Source organism: Polypterus senegalus, chromosome 17, assembly GCF_016835505.1.
Source record: "Polypterus senegalus isolate Bchr_013 chromosome 17, ASM1683550v1, whole genome shotgun sequence".
NCBI lineage: Eukaryota > Metazoa > Chordata > Cladistia > Polypteriformes > Polypteridae > Polypterus > Polypterus senegalus.
This window is the reverse complement of record NC_053170.1, coordinates 2,717,419-2,733,942: the sequence shown is the minus strand read 5'-3', so window position 1 is coordinate 2,733,942 and position 16,524 is coordinate 2,717,419. Positions and strand designations below refer to the sequence as shown.

The 16,524-nt window shown below is 49.0% G+C and overlaps 1 protein-coding gene across 1 annotated transcript in view; it reads left to right on the top strand.

Annotated features, from left to right (window-relative positions):
- lrp2b (low density lipoprotein receptor-related protein 2b) overlaps positions 1 to 16,524 on the top strand; it is a 184,999-nt gene that overhangs the window by 31,924 nt on the left and 136,551 nt on the right. The window contains exons 11-18 of the mRNA XM_039740545.1: positions 1,277 to 1,500; positions 5,551 to 5,757; positions 8,836 to 9,041; positions 9,486 to 9,626; positions 11,596 to 11,799; positions 13,939 to 14,131; positions 16,010 to 16,132; positions 16,232 to 16,365. Coding sequence (XP_039596479.1) covers positions 1,277 to 1,500; positions 5,551 to 5,757; positions 8,836 to 9,041; positions 9,486 to 9,626; positions 11,596 to 11,799; positions 13,939 to 14,131; positions 16,010 to 16,132; positions 16,232 to 16,365 — 1,432 coding nt within the window. The remainder of the gene's footprint in view (positions 1 to 1,276; positions 1,501 to 5,550; positions 5,758 to 8,835; positions 9,042 to 9,485; positions 9,627 to 11,595; positions 11,800 to 13,938; positions 14,132 to 16,009; positions 16,133 to 16,231; positions 16,366 to 16,524) is intronic.

Here is a 16,524-nt window from a genome sequence, read left to right as displayed (position 1 = left end):
AGCTGGGGTTCGACAGTGTGATCCCCCTCTAGTGGGCAGTGTTGGAAGTGCTTTAGGACTCCAATCCAAGATGACCTGGGGGGCTCTGTGAGGACCACCTGCTGAAACCTCAACAGCGCCCAGGAAAACCTGCAACCTCCACGGGCTTAGCAGCACATCGCCTTGTGGGCTTAAGGACTTATGAAAGGCAGACAGAGAGCTCTGAAAGGCACTATATAATACGTAGATGACTAGATAGGAAAGAACGTATACAAAATGGATGAAAAGACCACTTTGTAGAGATCTGGTTTCACTTTGACATTAAAGAATCTTTTTCAGCTAAAAAAAAAAAAATCAGTGTCATTCAGTGTTGTAAAAAAATAAAATGGAAAAACTTCCAAGACTTCTTATAGGTACTGTTTAATGGATAGATACATAGAAAGGCACTATATAATCGATAGAGAGATAGATTTGTGAAAGACCCTCAGTGTTAGATAGATAGGTGGATGCCCATCCATCCATCCATTATCCAACCCGCTATATCCCAACTACAGGGTCAATCCCAGCCAACACAGGGCGCAAGGCAGGAAACAAACCCCGGGCAGGGCGCCAGCCCACCGCAGAGAGATGGATGTGAATGGCATTATATAGTTAATAGATAGATATGAACAGCCTTACATAGTATATAGATACTGAGAAAGGCTTTATACAATAGACAGATAGCCAGAAAAGTGATATGTTAGAGATATATAGTGAAAGGCACTATACAATTAATAAATAGATATGAAAGGCATTCTATAATAGATAGATAGAAATGAAAGACACTATAAAATGAATAGATAGAAATAAAGGAAACTATATAATGATGGGCATGAAAGGCACTATATAATGGATAGATATAAGCTGTCTTATAACGTAGATAAATACTGAGAAAGACTTTATACAATAGACAGCTAGAAAAGCACTATATTAGAGATATGTAGTGAAAGGCACAATATAATTAATAGATAGATATGAAAGGCACTATATAATAGTTTGACTGACAGTGTCCATATTTCTCCCTTTCAGGCCAGACTTACAGGTGGCTTGTCCTCCTCCTCCTTCTCTCTTTGTCACCTTCCATTCCTGTTTTTACATGTCAGGAGCTTCACATGACGGTGCTGGTGTCCCGCGGCCCCTTTCTGCTGCCCCCTTAATATTTTGAGCCGTTTTCACGACTGCCGCTCCCCCAGCGTGTCTCATTTGTACTCGTCTCCTGTCACATCTGGTGACGTCCAATGTTTTCCTGTCCCCTCAGGTGTTCTCAGTCAAACTGGATGGCACCGATCAGAAGGAGGTCCTGTCGGTGTCGGTGGACAGCCCAGAGAACCTCGCCGTCGACTGGATCACCTTCAAGCTGTACGTGGTGGAGAGCCTGGTGGACAGGATTGAGGTCTGTGATTTCAGTGGTGCCAACCGTGTGAGTCTGATTGCAGAGAACCTCCAGAATCCCCACGGTCTGGCCCTCGACCCCACTGTCGGGTAAGATGCCGTGGTCTTTCTTTATTTTGTTAGTAACCCTTTTTCTCATTTTCACCCTTTTTGTCACTGATTACATTTATCTGAGTGAGTGACTTCATGCCAAAGCCATCAGAGATGCTGCTCAGGTCTGTGACCTGTCACTTCTGCTGTTATTCCTCCTGGTGACCCTCAGTTGAATGAAGTGGGCTTGACACTAAATGTCCGAATGTCATTACTACTTCCCCCTCCACTGCCGGTCATCTGCCACCTGGTGGCAGCCATCACCACAGCACAAGTTGCCAGGCCCAGAGCAGCAGTGAGGGTGGGCTGCTGTTTGGCATGTTTCTGATGGGCATTTTGGTGTTTTGCTCATTTCCACCCTCTCGTTAAATCAGTGAGCTTTGCCAGTGGGCAGTTTGACCCCTAGTTGGCACTGTCTCCTCGTCCTGGCATTTCTAAGCCGCAGTGACCCCAATCTAATGAGGCGTGGGCATTCAGCCCAGGTGGTCTGCAGCTCAGTGTGGAGGCACCGCTTTGTTGCTGTGATGCTGCAGATGTGCAGTTAGGACACGGCAAAGGTGTCTGCAGGCCTTCTACTCCATCAGTTTGTCACCAAGATAATTCCAGTGTCCCTAAAGTGTCTATCATATAGTGCCATTCATACCTATCCATTATGTACCATTGTTCATGTCTACCTTTAACATGGAGCCCTTCACATGTACATATCTGCTATATAGTGTCTTTCATATATGTCACATTAACTCTTTCATTTCTGTCCTCTACTACCTTTACTTCTGAGCACATCTTCTCATAGGATAGGGACAGAGGAGGACACACATTTAACGCCGTTATATTATACAGCAACATTCATACATTAACGTGTATCGCATAGCACCTTCACAGCTCAGGAAATTGTTGTAACCACAAGGTGGCACCACTGAGCCCCAAACCTCAGGCACCAATTGAAAGGTTTTTATTCTCTCTGATAAGTGAAGCCCCCAAGTGACCACAACTTGACCTAATTGCACACTAAGCAGGTGGTCTTCCTCTCCTTGCACTTCTCCTGCTGCCTCCCGAATGTAACTTTTTGAGGTAAGGCGGTGGGCTCCTTTTAAGCCCCAGAAGTGCCCCTGATAAGCAAAGCCATAATACCAGAAGGATTCCCCCCAGGTCATATGGAAAGCAGGGTTGTACCCCACATCCCCTGGAGGTACCCAAGGACTCGGGCAGGGCTGTACATCCACACGCCACCAATCCCATCCAACCCTGCAGATGTCCTAACTGGGGTCAGAGGAGAGGAAGATTGCCACCTACTATGTGAGGGAATGAAGTTCTCCTGGCACCGAGCATCACCCGGTCCATCCATCAATCGTAATCCCCTCAGAGATGAGGACTGTGAGGCGTCCCAGATGGGTTGTGCCTCCATCTAAGTAGTCCTTCCATTTTGGTCTCCTGGCAGGGCAAAAAAAAAAATCATCCTTCATGGGATGTGCGTCCTTTCCACCGTTGCATTCACACTTGTGTCCAGCGGGTGGCGCTGGCTCCCTGGGCATGAGCTCCTTTGTAATTGCAGTGCGTTACTTCACCCAAATCTATATGGATATAACAGAAAAGGTGAAATCACACAGGAGAAATAACTTCGCTTTGTTTAATGTCAGCTTACACTGCATGTCAGACGAATGAAGCCAATGACAAAACCCGGTCTGGGTCTGGGAGTCGGGGTCCGGGAGACGGGGGCCCGAGGCGCAGAGTCTGTCGATGTCATCGGTGCAGTGGAAGGCGCTTTCAGGAGCAGATGACGGTGTCTCCCATCCGTTCGTTGACTTCATTCGGGTTAAGAAACGCACCGCAATTACGAAAGAACTCACTCCCAGGGAGCTAGCGCCCCCCGAAGGACAAAACGCCATCAGTTCACAAAGTGCACTTCACACTCGTCTGTCATTGTGTTACGTGGTGCTTTTCATGCGACTTTCTTCGAGTGCCACTCCGATCATGCAGCACATTTCAAATCCATCTACTTATTGATTATATAGCGCCTTTCACACCTATCAGTCTCTCTACCTAATGCCCTAGAACAGGCTTCCTTAAACCCCACCATTGTATTTAATGGCAGTGGGTCACGGTGGGTTGATTAAACTATCGACGTCACTCTGATGATTGTCCTCAACCACACCCCCCACCCAGGATCACCCCAAGCTGTGATGGGGGTGGTCCTAACCTAACCCTAACCCACAACTTTGACAATCAGGTGACGAATCTTCAAGGGGGAAATGGCATGACAGTCCCCACAGGTGCCACCCGTCAAGCGCTCTGTGTCTCAAAAACACCATGAAGGGTATGATGGGGGGGGGGGATATGTCTGCTAATGTATTAAAAATGAAAAATGCCAATGACTGACGTATTCAGACCCTCAAACCCACCCAACCGTGGCAGCCCATCGAGCCCGGAGTCTTGTTGGGTTTGACGTGAAGAGCTTCACACATCTGGATTCGGGGGATCTTCTGTCGTTCATCTCTGTGACACCCGTCAAGTCAAGTGTTCTCTGGGGGGCATAAGAAAAAAAAGTTTAAGAAACCCACCCAGAATCACCAATGTGAATGGGGGTTTATTCAAAATGACAAGCTGAGCTATCCCAGTGGGACAAGTTCTCAGATCCTTTTGTTGAAGCCCCCCCTTTGGCAGCCGTTCCAGCCCGGAGTCTTCACACCCCTGGATTAGTGGATTTTCTGCCATTTTGTTTTTCTATTCCTGCTGGTCCTCTCAGGCTCTGTCAGGTTGGATGAAGACCCTCAGTGGTCAGCTAGTGTCGGGTCTCTCCAGAGATGCTCTGGCTGGGCCACTCGGGGACGGTCACAGAGTTGTCCCTTAGCCACTCCTGAGTTGTCTTTGTTTTTCCCAGTGTGGCCCAGTCCTGGAGTCCACGGTGATCTGAGTGGGGTCTTCACTAAGGGTCTCTCCACACTTTTCTCCATTCAGTTTTCCCTCTGTCACCCCTGCTGGTCTGCCAGTCCCTGAGACCACCACCACACGTCACTGTTGGCATGACACAGCACAGCTGATGAGTGAGGACACCATCTTTAAAGCAGGCGGTCTTGCTTCTCACGGTCTAAGAGTCCTTCATTTGCCATTTTACAAACTCCAAGTGGACGACCGTGTGTCTCTTACTGCGGAGAGGCTGCCGTCTGTCCCCTCGGCCATGAAGCTCCGCTCAGTGGAGTGCCACAGTGATGGTGGTCCACTCCCCCTCCTGGTTCCCCCTCCACAGAGGCTCAGCCAGAGAGTAACCATCACCCCCTCATCAAGCCCCTTCTCCCCCTGATCACTCCTTAGAAAGAGTGGTGGTCCTTCCAAATGCCTTCCCTTTAAGAATTCTGGAGGCCACCGGACCATCTCGGGGACCGTCACAGCTGCAGAGGTGGTCACGGCCTTCCTCGGCTCTGAATTCTGCAGGCAGCTCCTTCGACCTCGGGCTTTGGGTGCCGTCCCTAATCGGTCTGATCTTGCGAAGTGACCCCAGGTGGGTGACACTCCATAGAATTGGGTGCCCCGAGACACAGCCGAGGATCTGAATACCTTGGATTTCAGCTTTTAGTTTTAATAAATTGGGAACAATTCCTCAAATTCATTCTCGGTCACCGGGTGTTGTTTGATGAGAAAACAAGTGAATCGAAATGACTTTAGCAGAAGACAAGAAGATGGTGCGTGAGGGGGGCCGCTCTTCCTATTGCGGACGTTCAAAGGATTTGTCCGCTTTTCATGATCCGGTCACCCTGGAAGTGCGAGTCGCCTTCCGGCCTCTTTGTCCTTTTCCTATGAGAGGGTCTTCTCAGACTTGGATTGCCATCACCCTTGTGGATTTGCTTCTTCTTCTTGTCATGTCTTCCCCGTCATTTCCATTCCCTGCTTCATCTTGAGGGGTCTCTTCTGCTTCTTTCAAAAGCCTTGATGGTCGTGCTGCCTGCTTGTGGCCTCTGGTGCTTTCGGAGAAGCTTGTTGGGCTTTGGGTTCCTTCATCCACTTGGTGACTGCAGCTTAAGCCGCAGCAGCGTCCGTGTGTCTCTCTCCCCTCAGGTACATGTTCTTCAGCGATCGGAGCAACTCCGACAATCTGCCCAAACTGGAGCGGGCATACATGGATGGCAGCCATCGCATGGACCTGGTGAAAAGCAAGCTGGGGGCTCCTTCTGGGATATCGCTGGACCTGGTCACCAGGCGGGTATACTGGGCCGACAGTCACTTCGACTACATCGAGACGGTCACCTACGCCGGACTGGACAGGTAACCTGCAGCACAAAGGGTCTCAGAAATAATGACAAGAACACTTTGGTCCTCGTGGGGGGTGGGGGTCTCCCTCTTCGAACCCTCAGTCCGTATGTTTTTTTTTTTTGCTGTAGCCACATAGTGCAGGTCCACTCCTCACGTTTCTGTAAATATTTTATGATATCTTTTCATGGGACAACACTGAAGATGTGACACTTTGATCCAATGTCAGGTAGTCAGCGTACAGCTTGTGTCACCGTGTCAATCTGCTGTCCCCCACGCAGCCATTAATGTCTAAACCGCTGGCAACAAAAGTGAGTCCACCCCTAAGTGACAGATGTCCAAACTGTGCCCAAAGTGTGCCCACCATTATTTTCCAGCACTGCCTTAACTCTCTTGGGCACGGAGTTCACACGAGCTTCACAGGTTGCCACTGGAATCCTCTTCCACTCCTCCACGACAACATCACAGAGCTGGTGGATGTTAGAGACCTGGCACTCTGCCACCTTACCTGTTTTTGAGGATATGAACCACGCCACCTGACAGATGCTCAATAGGGTTTAGGTCTGCAGACATGCTTGGCCAGTCCAGCACCTTTACCCTCAGTGGTCGTCTTGGAGGTGTGTTTGGGGTCATTATCATGTTGGCATACTGCCCTGCAGCCCAAGGAGGGGATCATGCCCTGCTTCAGTATGTCACAGCACATGTTGGCATTCATGGTGCCCTCAATGAATTGTAGCTCCCCAGTGCTGGCAGCACTCCTGCAGCCCCAAACCATGACACTCCCACCACCACGCTTGACTATAGGGAGACACACTTGTCTTTGTGCTCCTCACTTGGTTGGCGCCACACACGCTTGGCACCATCTGATCCAAATAAGTTGATTTTGGTCTCATCAGTTACAGTAATCCATGTCCTTAGTCTGTGCATCATCTTTAGAAGAGGCTTCATTCTGGGACGTCAGCCATGCTGAACAATTTAATGCCATGTGCGGCGGGCGTATGATCTGAGCACTGCCAGACTGACCCCCCACCCTCCTTCAACCTCTGCAGCAATGCTGGCAGCACTCGTACGTCTATCTTCAAAAGACCACCTCTGGATTTGACGCTGAGCACCATGGCGAGGCCTGTTCTGAGTGGCACCTGTCCTGTTAAACCTGTCGCTGTGTGGTCTCGGGCACCGTGCTGCAGCTCAGTTTCAGGGTGTTGGCCATCTTCTTATAGCCTCGGCCATCTTTATGAGGAGTAACAATTCTTTTTCTCGGATCCCAAGAGAGAGTTCTTTGCCATGAGGTGCCATGTTGAACTTCCAGTGACCAGTATGAGAGAGTGTGACAGCGGGGACACCAACTTTAACACACCTGAGACCTTGTAACACTAACGAGTCACATGACATCGGGGAGGGAAAATGGCTGATTGGGGACAGTTTGGACATTTGTCACTTAGGGGTGGACTCACTTTTGCTGCCAGCGGTTTAGACATTAATGGCTGCGTGGGGGACAGCAGATTGACACGGTGACACAAGCTGTACGCTGACTACTTGACATTGGATCAAAGTGTCATAAAATCTTTACAGAAATGTGAGGGCTGGACTCGCCTTTGTGAGATACTGTAATTCTCAGCACACCTGAACTCCTTTAATTTTTCGGATGCACTTTTCTAAAGTGACCCCGGTCTTCTGTGTGTCCTTTTAGGAAACTTCAAGGCTTTACCAAAACGTTAATCATTTTTTTATTTTGTCATTTAATGCCATTATGAATGGGCAACGGGTGTTGATTTTGTGTCGTGCATTTGTGCCCCCCGACTCATGATTTATTTTTCTTGTTTGTCTTCGGTCTTTCTGTTCCATCATCAGCAATGTAAGCCCAGCTTCCGACCAAACATGCATTAAAAATAAAATTGGACGGAGTAAATCGGGCATTCTGGGAGGACAGCAATGAGTTGAGGACCTCAGTGCAGTCCGGTCAGTTGTGGGGGTTGTCATGACAACAGACGCTGACCTCCACTTCAAAAGAAGAAGCGCAAAAAATCAAAAAATGGCTGAGCAGGAACGGAGCGACGCAATGTGAAGCCCTAAAGCAGATGACTGTGCCCACATTGGCACCAGAGAGCCCCAAAATAACAGACAGCAGTAAAGCACCACACGTTAAATGAATGAAATGAAGGACTGTGTTCTTTCTAAGCACTTCTTCACAAGCCTCCATTAAGGAACGCAATAAACGGGCAATTCTTCCTCTTCTCAACCTCCAGCTAGTGTTGCCCGCTGCCTCCCATCTCTGACTCGTCCATGTGTGGCATGTGTATTATTTCCTGGATGTAGGAGTGCTTCTGGTGCCATGCAATGCCATGCCTTCTGGGCAGCACTTCTGGGCCATAAGGAAAGTAGGGAGGAAAAATTCGACCTCAAATTTTGTTGTTTTATATCTCCCCGAGTCCGATTTACTTTCTCGTAGGGAAAGCATTGTAATCGTCCAAAGATTCGACCTCGAGATTTTGATGAATCTCCCCGATTCTGAAAATATCATTTTTGGAATTACGTCTGTCTGTGTGTTTGTAAAGACGCTTTCACTTCGGTCAACCAAGCTATGCCTACAAGTATTTGGTACAAAACGTAGATTTCTATCAACTTTTGATTAATTTCCGCTAACCGGAAGTCGCACTTTACCTTTTATTCCTGCAGCTGCAGAGTCCGATTTATTCCACTTTTCTTTTTTAATAATTGTTCAATATCGTATTCATTTGATTTGCTGTTGATGGTTCTTTAATGTACATAATATAAAAATATTCTCCTTGTCTTGCGGTTTACTCCTCAACTCTCCGTCCCCATTTCCGAGGATACGAGAGAGTCGAGCGGAGAGCACTCCCGATTGTTTCCTTTTTCTTTTGACGTAACATCGGATTGCCTTCTGCTCTCTGCTAACGTTTTGTCCTCCGGTTCTTCACCAAGAAGAGCGAGTCATTGTGGCGCCGTGGCGAGTGGACCCTCCGTCCCTGGGTCTCCCCCTCAGCTTCACGCCGCTCTCGCTCCTCCCGCGATGGTTGGACTCTTTTTCCGTTGGAGTTGACTCCGTCTCGTCTGCTCGTTGTTCTCTTTCAGGAGGATGATCTTGACTGGTGGGGTGGATGTGCCGCACCCCTTTGGCCTGGCGGTGTTTGAGAGTAACGTCTACTTCACCGACTGGACTAAAATGGGTTTGGTCAAAGCCAACCGCTTCGGTGGTGGAGAAGAAGCTACCGTCCTGTATCGCTTAACAGAGCATCCGGGGCATGTGGTGGTCCTGCATCCAACTCTCCAGCCGATGGGCAAGTACAAGAGGTCCTAATCACTTTGGGGGGGGGGGGTCATTTTTCTTAATTTATTCCTAAGGATTGTTGCCAACACAAACGACTCACGACCTCGGCTCTGGTGTGCCCCCCGTAGCTGTGAGTTTCTATTGCCACCAATTTGACAAGCGGTGACTCACTAATTATAATGATGGTTAAAATGAAAGCCTGCAGCCACTGCAGCCCACCAGGGCCAAAGCTGGAGACCCCTGGTTTAAGGTTGTCGTCACCTCTACTCCCCGAGCCCCTTAAAGTGGGAATCAGGAAATGCAAAGCACACCATGGAGTGACCCTGCAGTCTCCGGCTGACTTCTGGCCTTTTTGTGAAGCCCACCGTGGGGGTCCTTGTGGATCAGATTATGTTATCCTTGTCCATTCTTGCTTTACTTCTGGGGGTTTCTCTCTCTCTCTCTCTCTTTAAAGCTATAAGTCCGTGTGGGAAGCACAATGGCGGCTGTGAGCAGATCTGCGTCCTGAGCCACCGGTCCGACAACGGCGGGCTTGGATTTCGCTGCAAGTGTCGTCTGGGATACGACCTCCGAGAAGATGGCCACAGCTGCACCAGTAAGTGGCATCCATGCCTTATGGTGGCTGCAAACACAGAGTGGTGGGCAGACACTGTGGACGTTTGGACTGATCAGTATGGATGTCTGAGATATATATATATATATGTGTGTGTATATAGCGCCTTGACACGCCATTCAGACCCTTCACTTTTCACTCGTTCTCTTACGTTGTAGCCATCTGCTAAAATATTTTAGTTCATATTTTTTTTTTTCCCTCATCAAGCAACACTCGATACCCCGGAATGACAAAGTGACAAACAGGAATTTGGGAATGTCTGCAAATGTATTAGCTGCGGTGGGTTGGCACCCTGCCCAGGATTGGTTCCTGCCTTGTGCCCTGTGTTGGCTGGGATTGGCTCCAGCAGAGCCCCGTGACCCTATTCGGATTCAGCGGGTTAGAAAATGGATCGATGGATGGATGTAAATGTATTAAAAATTTTAAAAAGTGAAGAAAAGTATTGAGACCCTCAAACCCACCCAACCGTGGCAGCCCATCCAGCCCGGAGTCCTGTTGGGTTTGACGTGACGAGCGTCCCACACCTGGATTTGAGGGATCATCTGCCATTTAACTCTGTGACACCCGTTAAGCATTCTGTGTCTCTGTGAAGGGTATGCTTGGGGGGGTAAGAAAAAAAATTTGAAAAACCCCACACAGAATGAGAAGTGGAAACAGATTTATTAAAAATTAAAAGATGAAATGCCCCGTTGACTCACATATGTACTCAGCCCCATTTTCTGGCAGCCCAGCAGAGTCCAGTTGGGTTTGACGTGACGAGCGTCCCACACTTCGTCTGCCGTTCTTCTCTGCAGGTCTGCCCTCCTGCTCTCTCGGGGTGGATGGACAGCCCGTGTCGGGTCTCTCCAGAGATGTCTGATTGGGGTCAAGTCCTGGCTCTGGCTGGGCCACTCAAAGCCATTCCCAGAGTTGTCCCTAACGTCAGGTGGTGACCCTTTGGCCCAGCCTGAGGTCCAGAGTGCTCTGCTGCAGGTTTCAATTAGGAATATCTCTGGATTTTGCTCCGTTCAGCTTTCCCTCAACCCTAACTTGTCCCCCAGTCTCTGCTGCTGCCAACACCATGCTGCCCCATCGGACTGGCACTTCATAGGTGGTGAGTTACTTGGTTCCTTCCAGACTTGATGCTAATCTTGGCTTCATCAGACCAGAGTCCTTTGTCTCTCACGGTCTAAGAGTCCTTTAGGTGCCTTTTCCCCAAACTTAAAGTGGGCTTCCATGTGTCATCTGGTCCATCTTTCTACCATAAATCCCAAATTGGTTGGAGTGTCGCAGCGATGGCCGTCCCCCTGGAAGCTTTTCCCATTTCCACACAGGTTTTCTAGAGCGCAGCCAGCAAGACCTTCAGCTTCTTGGCCCACCCATCTTACTGAGGGCCTTCTCTCCAGATTGCCCAGGCTAGTAAGAGCTGTGGTGGGTTAAACTTCTTAAGTTTAAGAATTATGGAGTTTTTGTGCTTTTGGGACCCTTCAAGGCTGCAGACATTTCTTTTTGCAGATCTTTGTCCCCACACAATCCCCTCTCTAAGCCTCCTTGGACCTCACGGCTTGGTTTCTGCTCAACTGTCAGACCTTCTGCAGACAGGCGTGTGCCTTCAACTGAAGTGACCCCAGGTGGACCCCAAACGTCTCAATGGGATACACCTGAGCAAAGTTCACATGCCATTGCAAGGGGTCTGAAGACTGGTGTTGGTGGGCCATTCCATTTTACTTTAAATTCTCTCTTCAGTTTGTCAATCGGGGTGACTGAGTGTTTTACTCGATGAGGGAAAAAAAATGAATTTAGATATTTTAGCAAAAGGCAGCAACTTAACAAAATGTGCAAAAAGTGACGGTGACGGCACCCCCTGCCTGAAGACCCTCTAAGCTGCCTGTTCATTGACGAGACACCAATCGGACCCCCCGGCTCTCCACTGGACTCACTGAAGTTCCTTTCTCCTTTTTCTCACCGTCAGAGCTGGACAGGTTTCTCCTCTTTTCCTCCAAGAACGTCATTCGAGGAATCCCTCTGGACGTGTCCCAGCAGGAGGACGTCATGTTGCCCATCAGTGCCACGTCTTCCTATTTCACTGGGCTGGATTACGATGCCCAACAGGAGACCCTTTACTTTAGTGACATTTATAACAGCCGCCTCTACAAGGCCAAGATCGACGGCACAGGTAAGTCTCCACCATCGAGATCCAGAGAGGATCGTTTTTAAGAAAATGCTTTGGGAGTGGAAGCTGCAACAGTTCCATGGAAAGTTTAGGAAGAAATTGAGTGATGAGATTGGATTAATCAGGATGGGGGGGGGCGGATACTTACAGACGCAAAATGACAAAAACATCACAGCTAGTGTCCCTGGTCCCTGTAGTGGACTGTCTAGGCCCAGGCCTGCATGTGTGGTGGTCACAGCATAGGCAGGGTGGCCCACCGTGGCTGTGTGGTCCTCCAACTAACTTCAGTTTGTATCATCGGACTTTTCTTGTTCCCAATTTCATATTCGCTATAATCCTCGGACAATTCATTTGTCCCTTAACGTCAGCAGTTGACATCTTTCTTCCTCTCACTTACCAGGGTCAGTACAGTTGGCCTCATCGGTTTTGTCCAAGCAGCCCACCCAACATTCAGTATGATGCACCCTTGGACTTGTCTCAAAGTTACGTTTGTAAAAGAAAAAGAGGGCACACATAGAGGGTTAGGGGCACCCCAAGGCCACACGGAGCAAACACAATAAAAATAGTGTGAGTCTAACATCAGGCTGGGGAAAGATGTTGAAGAATCATAACCAGCGCTGGCGTCCACTTGTTGTCCGAGATTGTGGATGTCAGCGGCTCTCTCTGTAAACGTTTTCCTGGTTTCTTTTTGCTCTGAACTTTTACTCAAGAGTTTTCAGCTCCCATGGTGGTCTCAACAATAGTTTCCTGATCAGTCTGGTGTGGAAATAACACGCTGTCACAGACGTACGCATGGGAGGCAGCTAAAGGGTCCGAAGAGTGACAACTCCTTACCTGACCAGGGGGTGGCGAGGTACAATGACTTTATCTCTCAATCCTCTGCAGACCATTCGCAGGAAATCCCACAGGGTTCGGACACCTGTGATGATGTCACTTCCTGTTGTGATGGCATCACTTCCGGTTCTGGTGGCCGTGATGATGTCACTTCTGGTTTCAGTGGCTGTGATGACATCACTTCCTGTTGTGATGGCGTCACTTCCGTTTTTGATGGCCGTGATGATGTCACTTCTGGTTCCAGCAGCTGTGATGATGTCACTTCTGGTTCCAGCGGCAGTGATGACGTCACTTCCTGTTGTAATTACGTCACTTCCTGTTGTGATGGCATCACTTCCGGTTTTGACGCCCGTGATGATGTCACTTCTGGTTCCACTGGCCGTGATGACATCACTTCCTGTTGTGATGATGTCACTTCCGGTCCTGGCAACCATGATGATGTCACTTCCTGTTGCAATGAGTCCAGCCGAGCCACCAAGTCTGCCTGAGGGTGCTTCTGAGGTCATTGTTGATGAGTTTTAACTTGGAGGACGATCGTTCGCATGCAGCAGCAGTCATTGGCGTAGTCGGCAGTAACATGTTAGCCGTGCAGATTTCACTGAAGGTAGACGAAGGGGCGCAGTGACCTATCAGCAACAGTTCATCTACTTAGAAAACAGTCGACTTGGCTGACAGGACAGATTGAAAACACGGACAGAATGACAACAATTGAGCGCAAAACGCCGGTGAAATGTCGGTGCTACAGTATAGCGTTCAACGAGAAAATCGGCGGCAGCCTCATACAATTCGTCGTCAGCCATCGAGGTCAGAGTTGATGGTAATGAGACACTGAACTACTGTTTTAGTGAAGTTATTCAAAATCTTTTAAAAATCTATATGTCCCCGAGTGGGACCCCCAAGCTTGTAGACCCTTGTGCTTTGCACAATCTGCCCGAGCCATTGCTACGCCAGTGCACAGCCTCAGAGGACGTGGACCTAATGGCCAGACGTCGTATCGAGGGGCGTACAAGTGGCAAGTTAGATGTCTTCCGATGAATCTTTGAGGTTGGCCGAGGAATTGTAAAAGCCGTTCCCGTGCGGCCGGACGTCCCGTCCTCCTCACCACGCTGTCCTAAGCTTGTGTCTGCTCTTTTCTAGAATCTCCTTTACCTACCTGGGGTGTTTGCCTTTCTTATGATGTCACCGTTCTGTTCTTCATCCCAGTAGGGTGGCGTAGTGGCGAGCAGCTTAGTGGACATCCTACGCTAAACCAAATGGAGAACATTTAATGATGATTTACCATATTTTGGGTTTTCTGTGTCTGTGTAGGCCTTGAGGTGATTTTGGGTCAACGGATTGGAGGGGTAGAAGCGATGACCTTTGACTGGATCTCCAGGATTCTTTTCTGGACTTCTTCTACATATAAGACCATCACAGCTTTCAAAGTGACGGATAAGTCAAGGCGGGATATCATCACCAATCTGGGAAAGCCGAGAGGAATTGTGGTGCACCCTGGAATTGGGTAAGACTATCGTGAGTTCTCAGCTGCCCTGCTTCACATTTTAATGAGCGGTTGATCCTTTACAATAATACGTTTGATTTTTTTATAGTAGTGTAATAGGGTGGCATTTGGGTGGCACTGCTGCCTCACAATAAGGAGGCTGGAGTTCGTGACCCGGCTCTTCCTGTGTGGACTTTGCATGTTCTCCTCGTATCTACGTGGGTTTCCTCCCACAGTCTGAAGATATGCAGGTTAGGTAGCGTGGCATCATTAAAGTGTGTGCCTGTGTGTGTCTGTTCACCCTGTGATGGACCGATGCCATCCTGCCCTGCACCCTACACTTTCTGGGATGTGCGCCAGCACCCTGCGACCCTGCTCAGGATTACTCAGGCTTAGAAAATGGTATGATAAGTTAAAATCACATAACTGCAGAGTTTCACATTAGTTAGTGATGTTATTAGCGCCAAGGCAGTGTTTCATGCCAGATATACAGTATATTAAGGGTGGGCATGCCACACTGGCTAAAATACGCCCTACTTCTAAGGATAGCCGGCTACCTTAAAGAACAAAAAAAATGAGCAAAAAGCCTTCGGGTCACTCCTGGCAAGTACCAGGTAGTGCTAAATTGGTGTTAGCGGTGGGATAAGCAGGAGACCACCAGTACGACTCAGTAATGTGCTGAGCAGTGTGGAAAACCACAAACCGACTTGCTGGGCTCTTTTAAATTGTTGATGGCGAGTCTGGAAACTGAGATCTGGGGGTCTGGAACACTGGATGTAGCATTAGTTCAGCATGAGAGACCACCAACAGAAGAGGTCTCCCTGCCTGTATATAATGATGACAGCACCACCCGAAAGCACCAAAAACACCTGCAGCACCACACGACAGTGCAGTGCCCGACACCCATGGGCAGCATGACCGCAGCAAAAGAGAAGACCACCCTACTGTTTGGAAGATTTTGTGTGTGGTTACAAGGAGTTAGAAGTGGTCGATGGGGACAATGGATTTCTCAATGGGATCAAGTTGGGGGTGACATCAGTGCCAAGTCAGCAGCGGTATGAGCTGGCCTTTATTATTCAAATGACCAGCTAGAGTGCCAGCCGGTATAAATGGTGAAGCTGTACCCGCCACTCAATGTCCAGCTAGTGTGCCCAAAGTGACCCATCCCGCCACTCAGTGTCCGGCTAGTTTGTCCAAAGTGTCACATCCCGCCACTCAGTGTCCGGCCAGTGTGTCCAAAATGACCCATCCCGCCATTGAATGTCCCGGCTTGTGTGTCCAAAGTGTCCCATCCCGCCACTCAGTGTCCAGTTTGTGTGCCCAGAGTGACTCATCCTGCCATTGAATGTCCGGCTTGTGTGTCCAAAGTGACCCATCCCGCCATTGAATGTCCGGCTTGTGTGTCCAAAGTGACCCATCCCGCCACTGAATGTCTGGTTAGTGTGTCCAAAGTGTCCCGTCTTCAAGTGACAGCGAGCTACCAGAAAAAGCAAGGAGCCGGTAGGTGGGTGCTGAAGTATCTCGCGTACTGAGCTGCCATCCTAAAGCTCTTTTCTATTTATGATTCACAAGCCGTTTCTGTATTCATTTCCACAGTCAGAGTGGACGATGTTAGGAGCTCCTGGCACAAAATATTAGAATAAACAAAACACAAAAAAGATGGAATTTGAGGAGCACCAGATAATCCATTGAGCGTGCTCTGCCATTTTCAGGTTGGCTTTAACAGAAATCATTTTCATTTTTCATTGGCACTGCAGTGTCTGAATGCGACTCACCCCTGACGGGCGTCGCGGTGTAAGACACTGACGTCAGCGTAGGGAGGACGTCTTGAAGGTGACCGATCAATCACCACCGTAGGTTTTTTCGATTGCGTAATTCTGCTCTGTCCCTTCCTCGTAGTTTCCTTTTCTGGACTGACTGGGAGCGGCCGGCGAGAATTATGAGAGCCTGGTGTGACGGTTCCAACAAGGTTCCCATTGTGAACACAACATTGGGGTGGCCTAATGGAATTGCGGTTGACAGGTACTGGACATTATCTTCAGACTGTGCTGTCGGCCTTGGATGGGCCGCCCTGTAGGGTATCTGATGGCTTTTAAAAATGTAACAATCTGTGTGTGACAGGACCACCCTCCGACTCTACTGGGTGGACGCGCTCTTCGACACCATAGAGCACAGCGACGTCAACGGCCTGGCCAGGCAGACCTTCTCCAGCATTGGGCAGATCACTCATCCCTACAGCCTGGCTGTCCATGGAGGTGACCTCTTTATGCCAATTGGTTTGGTTTTCGGCCCACTTTACGTTAGTTAGGGGTCCTGCAGGTTCCCCTGTAAGTTAGTTCATCAGGGTTCATTTGAGCGAAACGAAGAACTTAATTTAAGCAGCCTGCAGGACAGAGGAGCTCTTATTTTGTTGT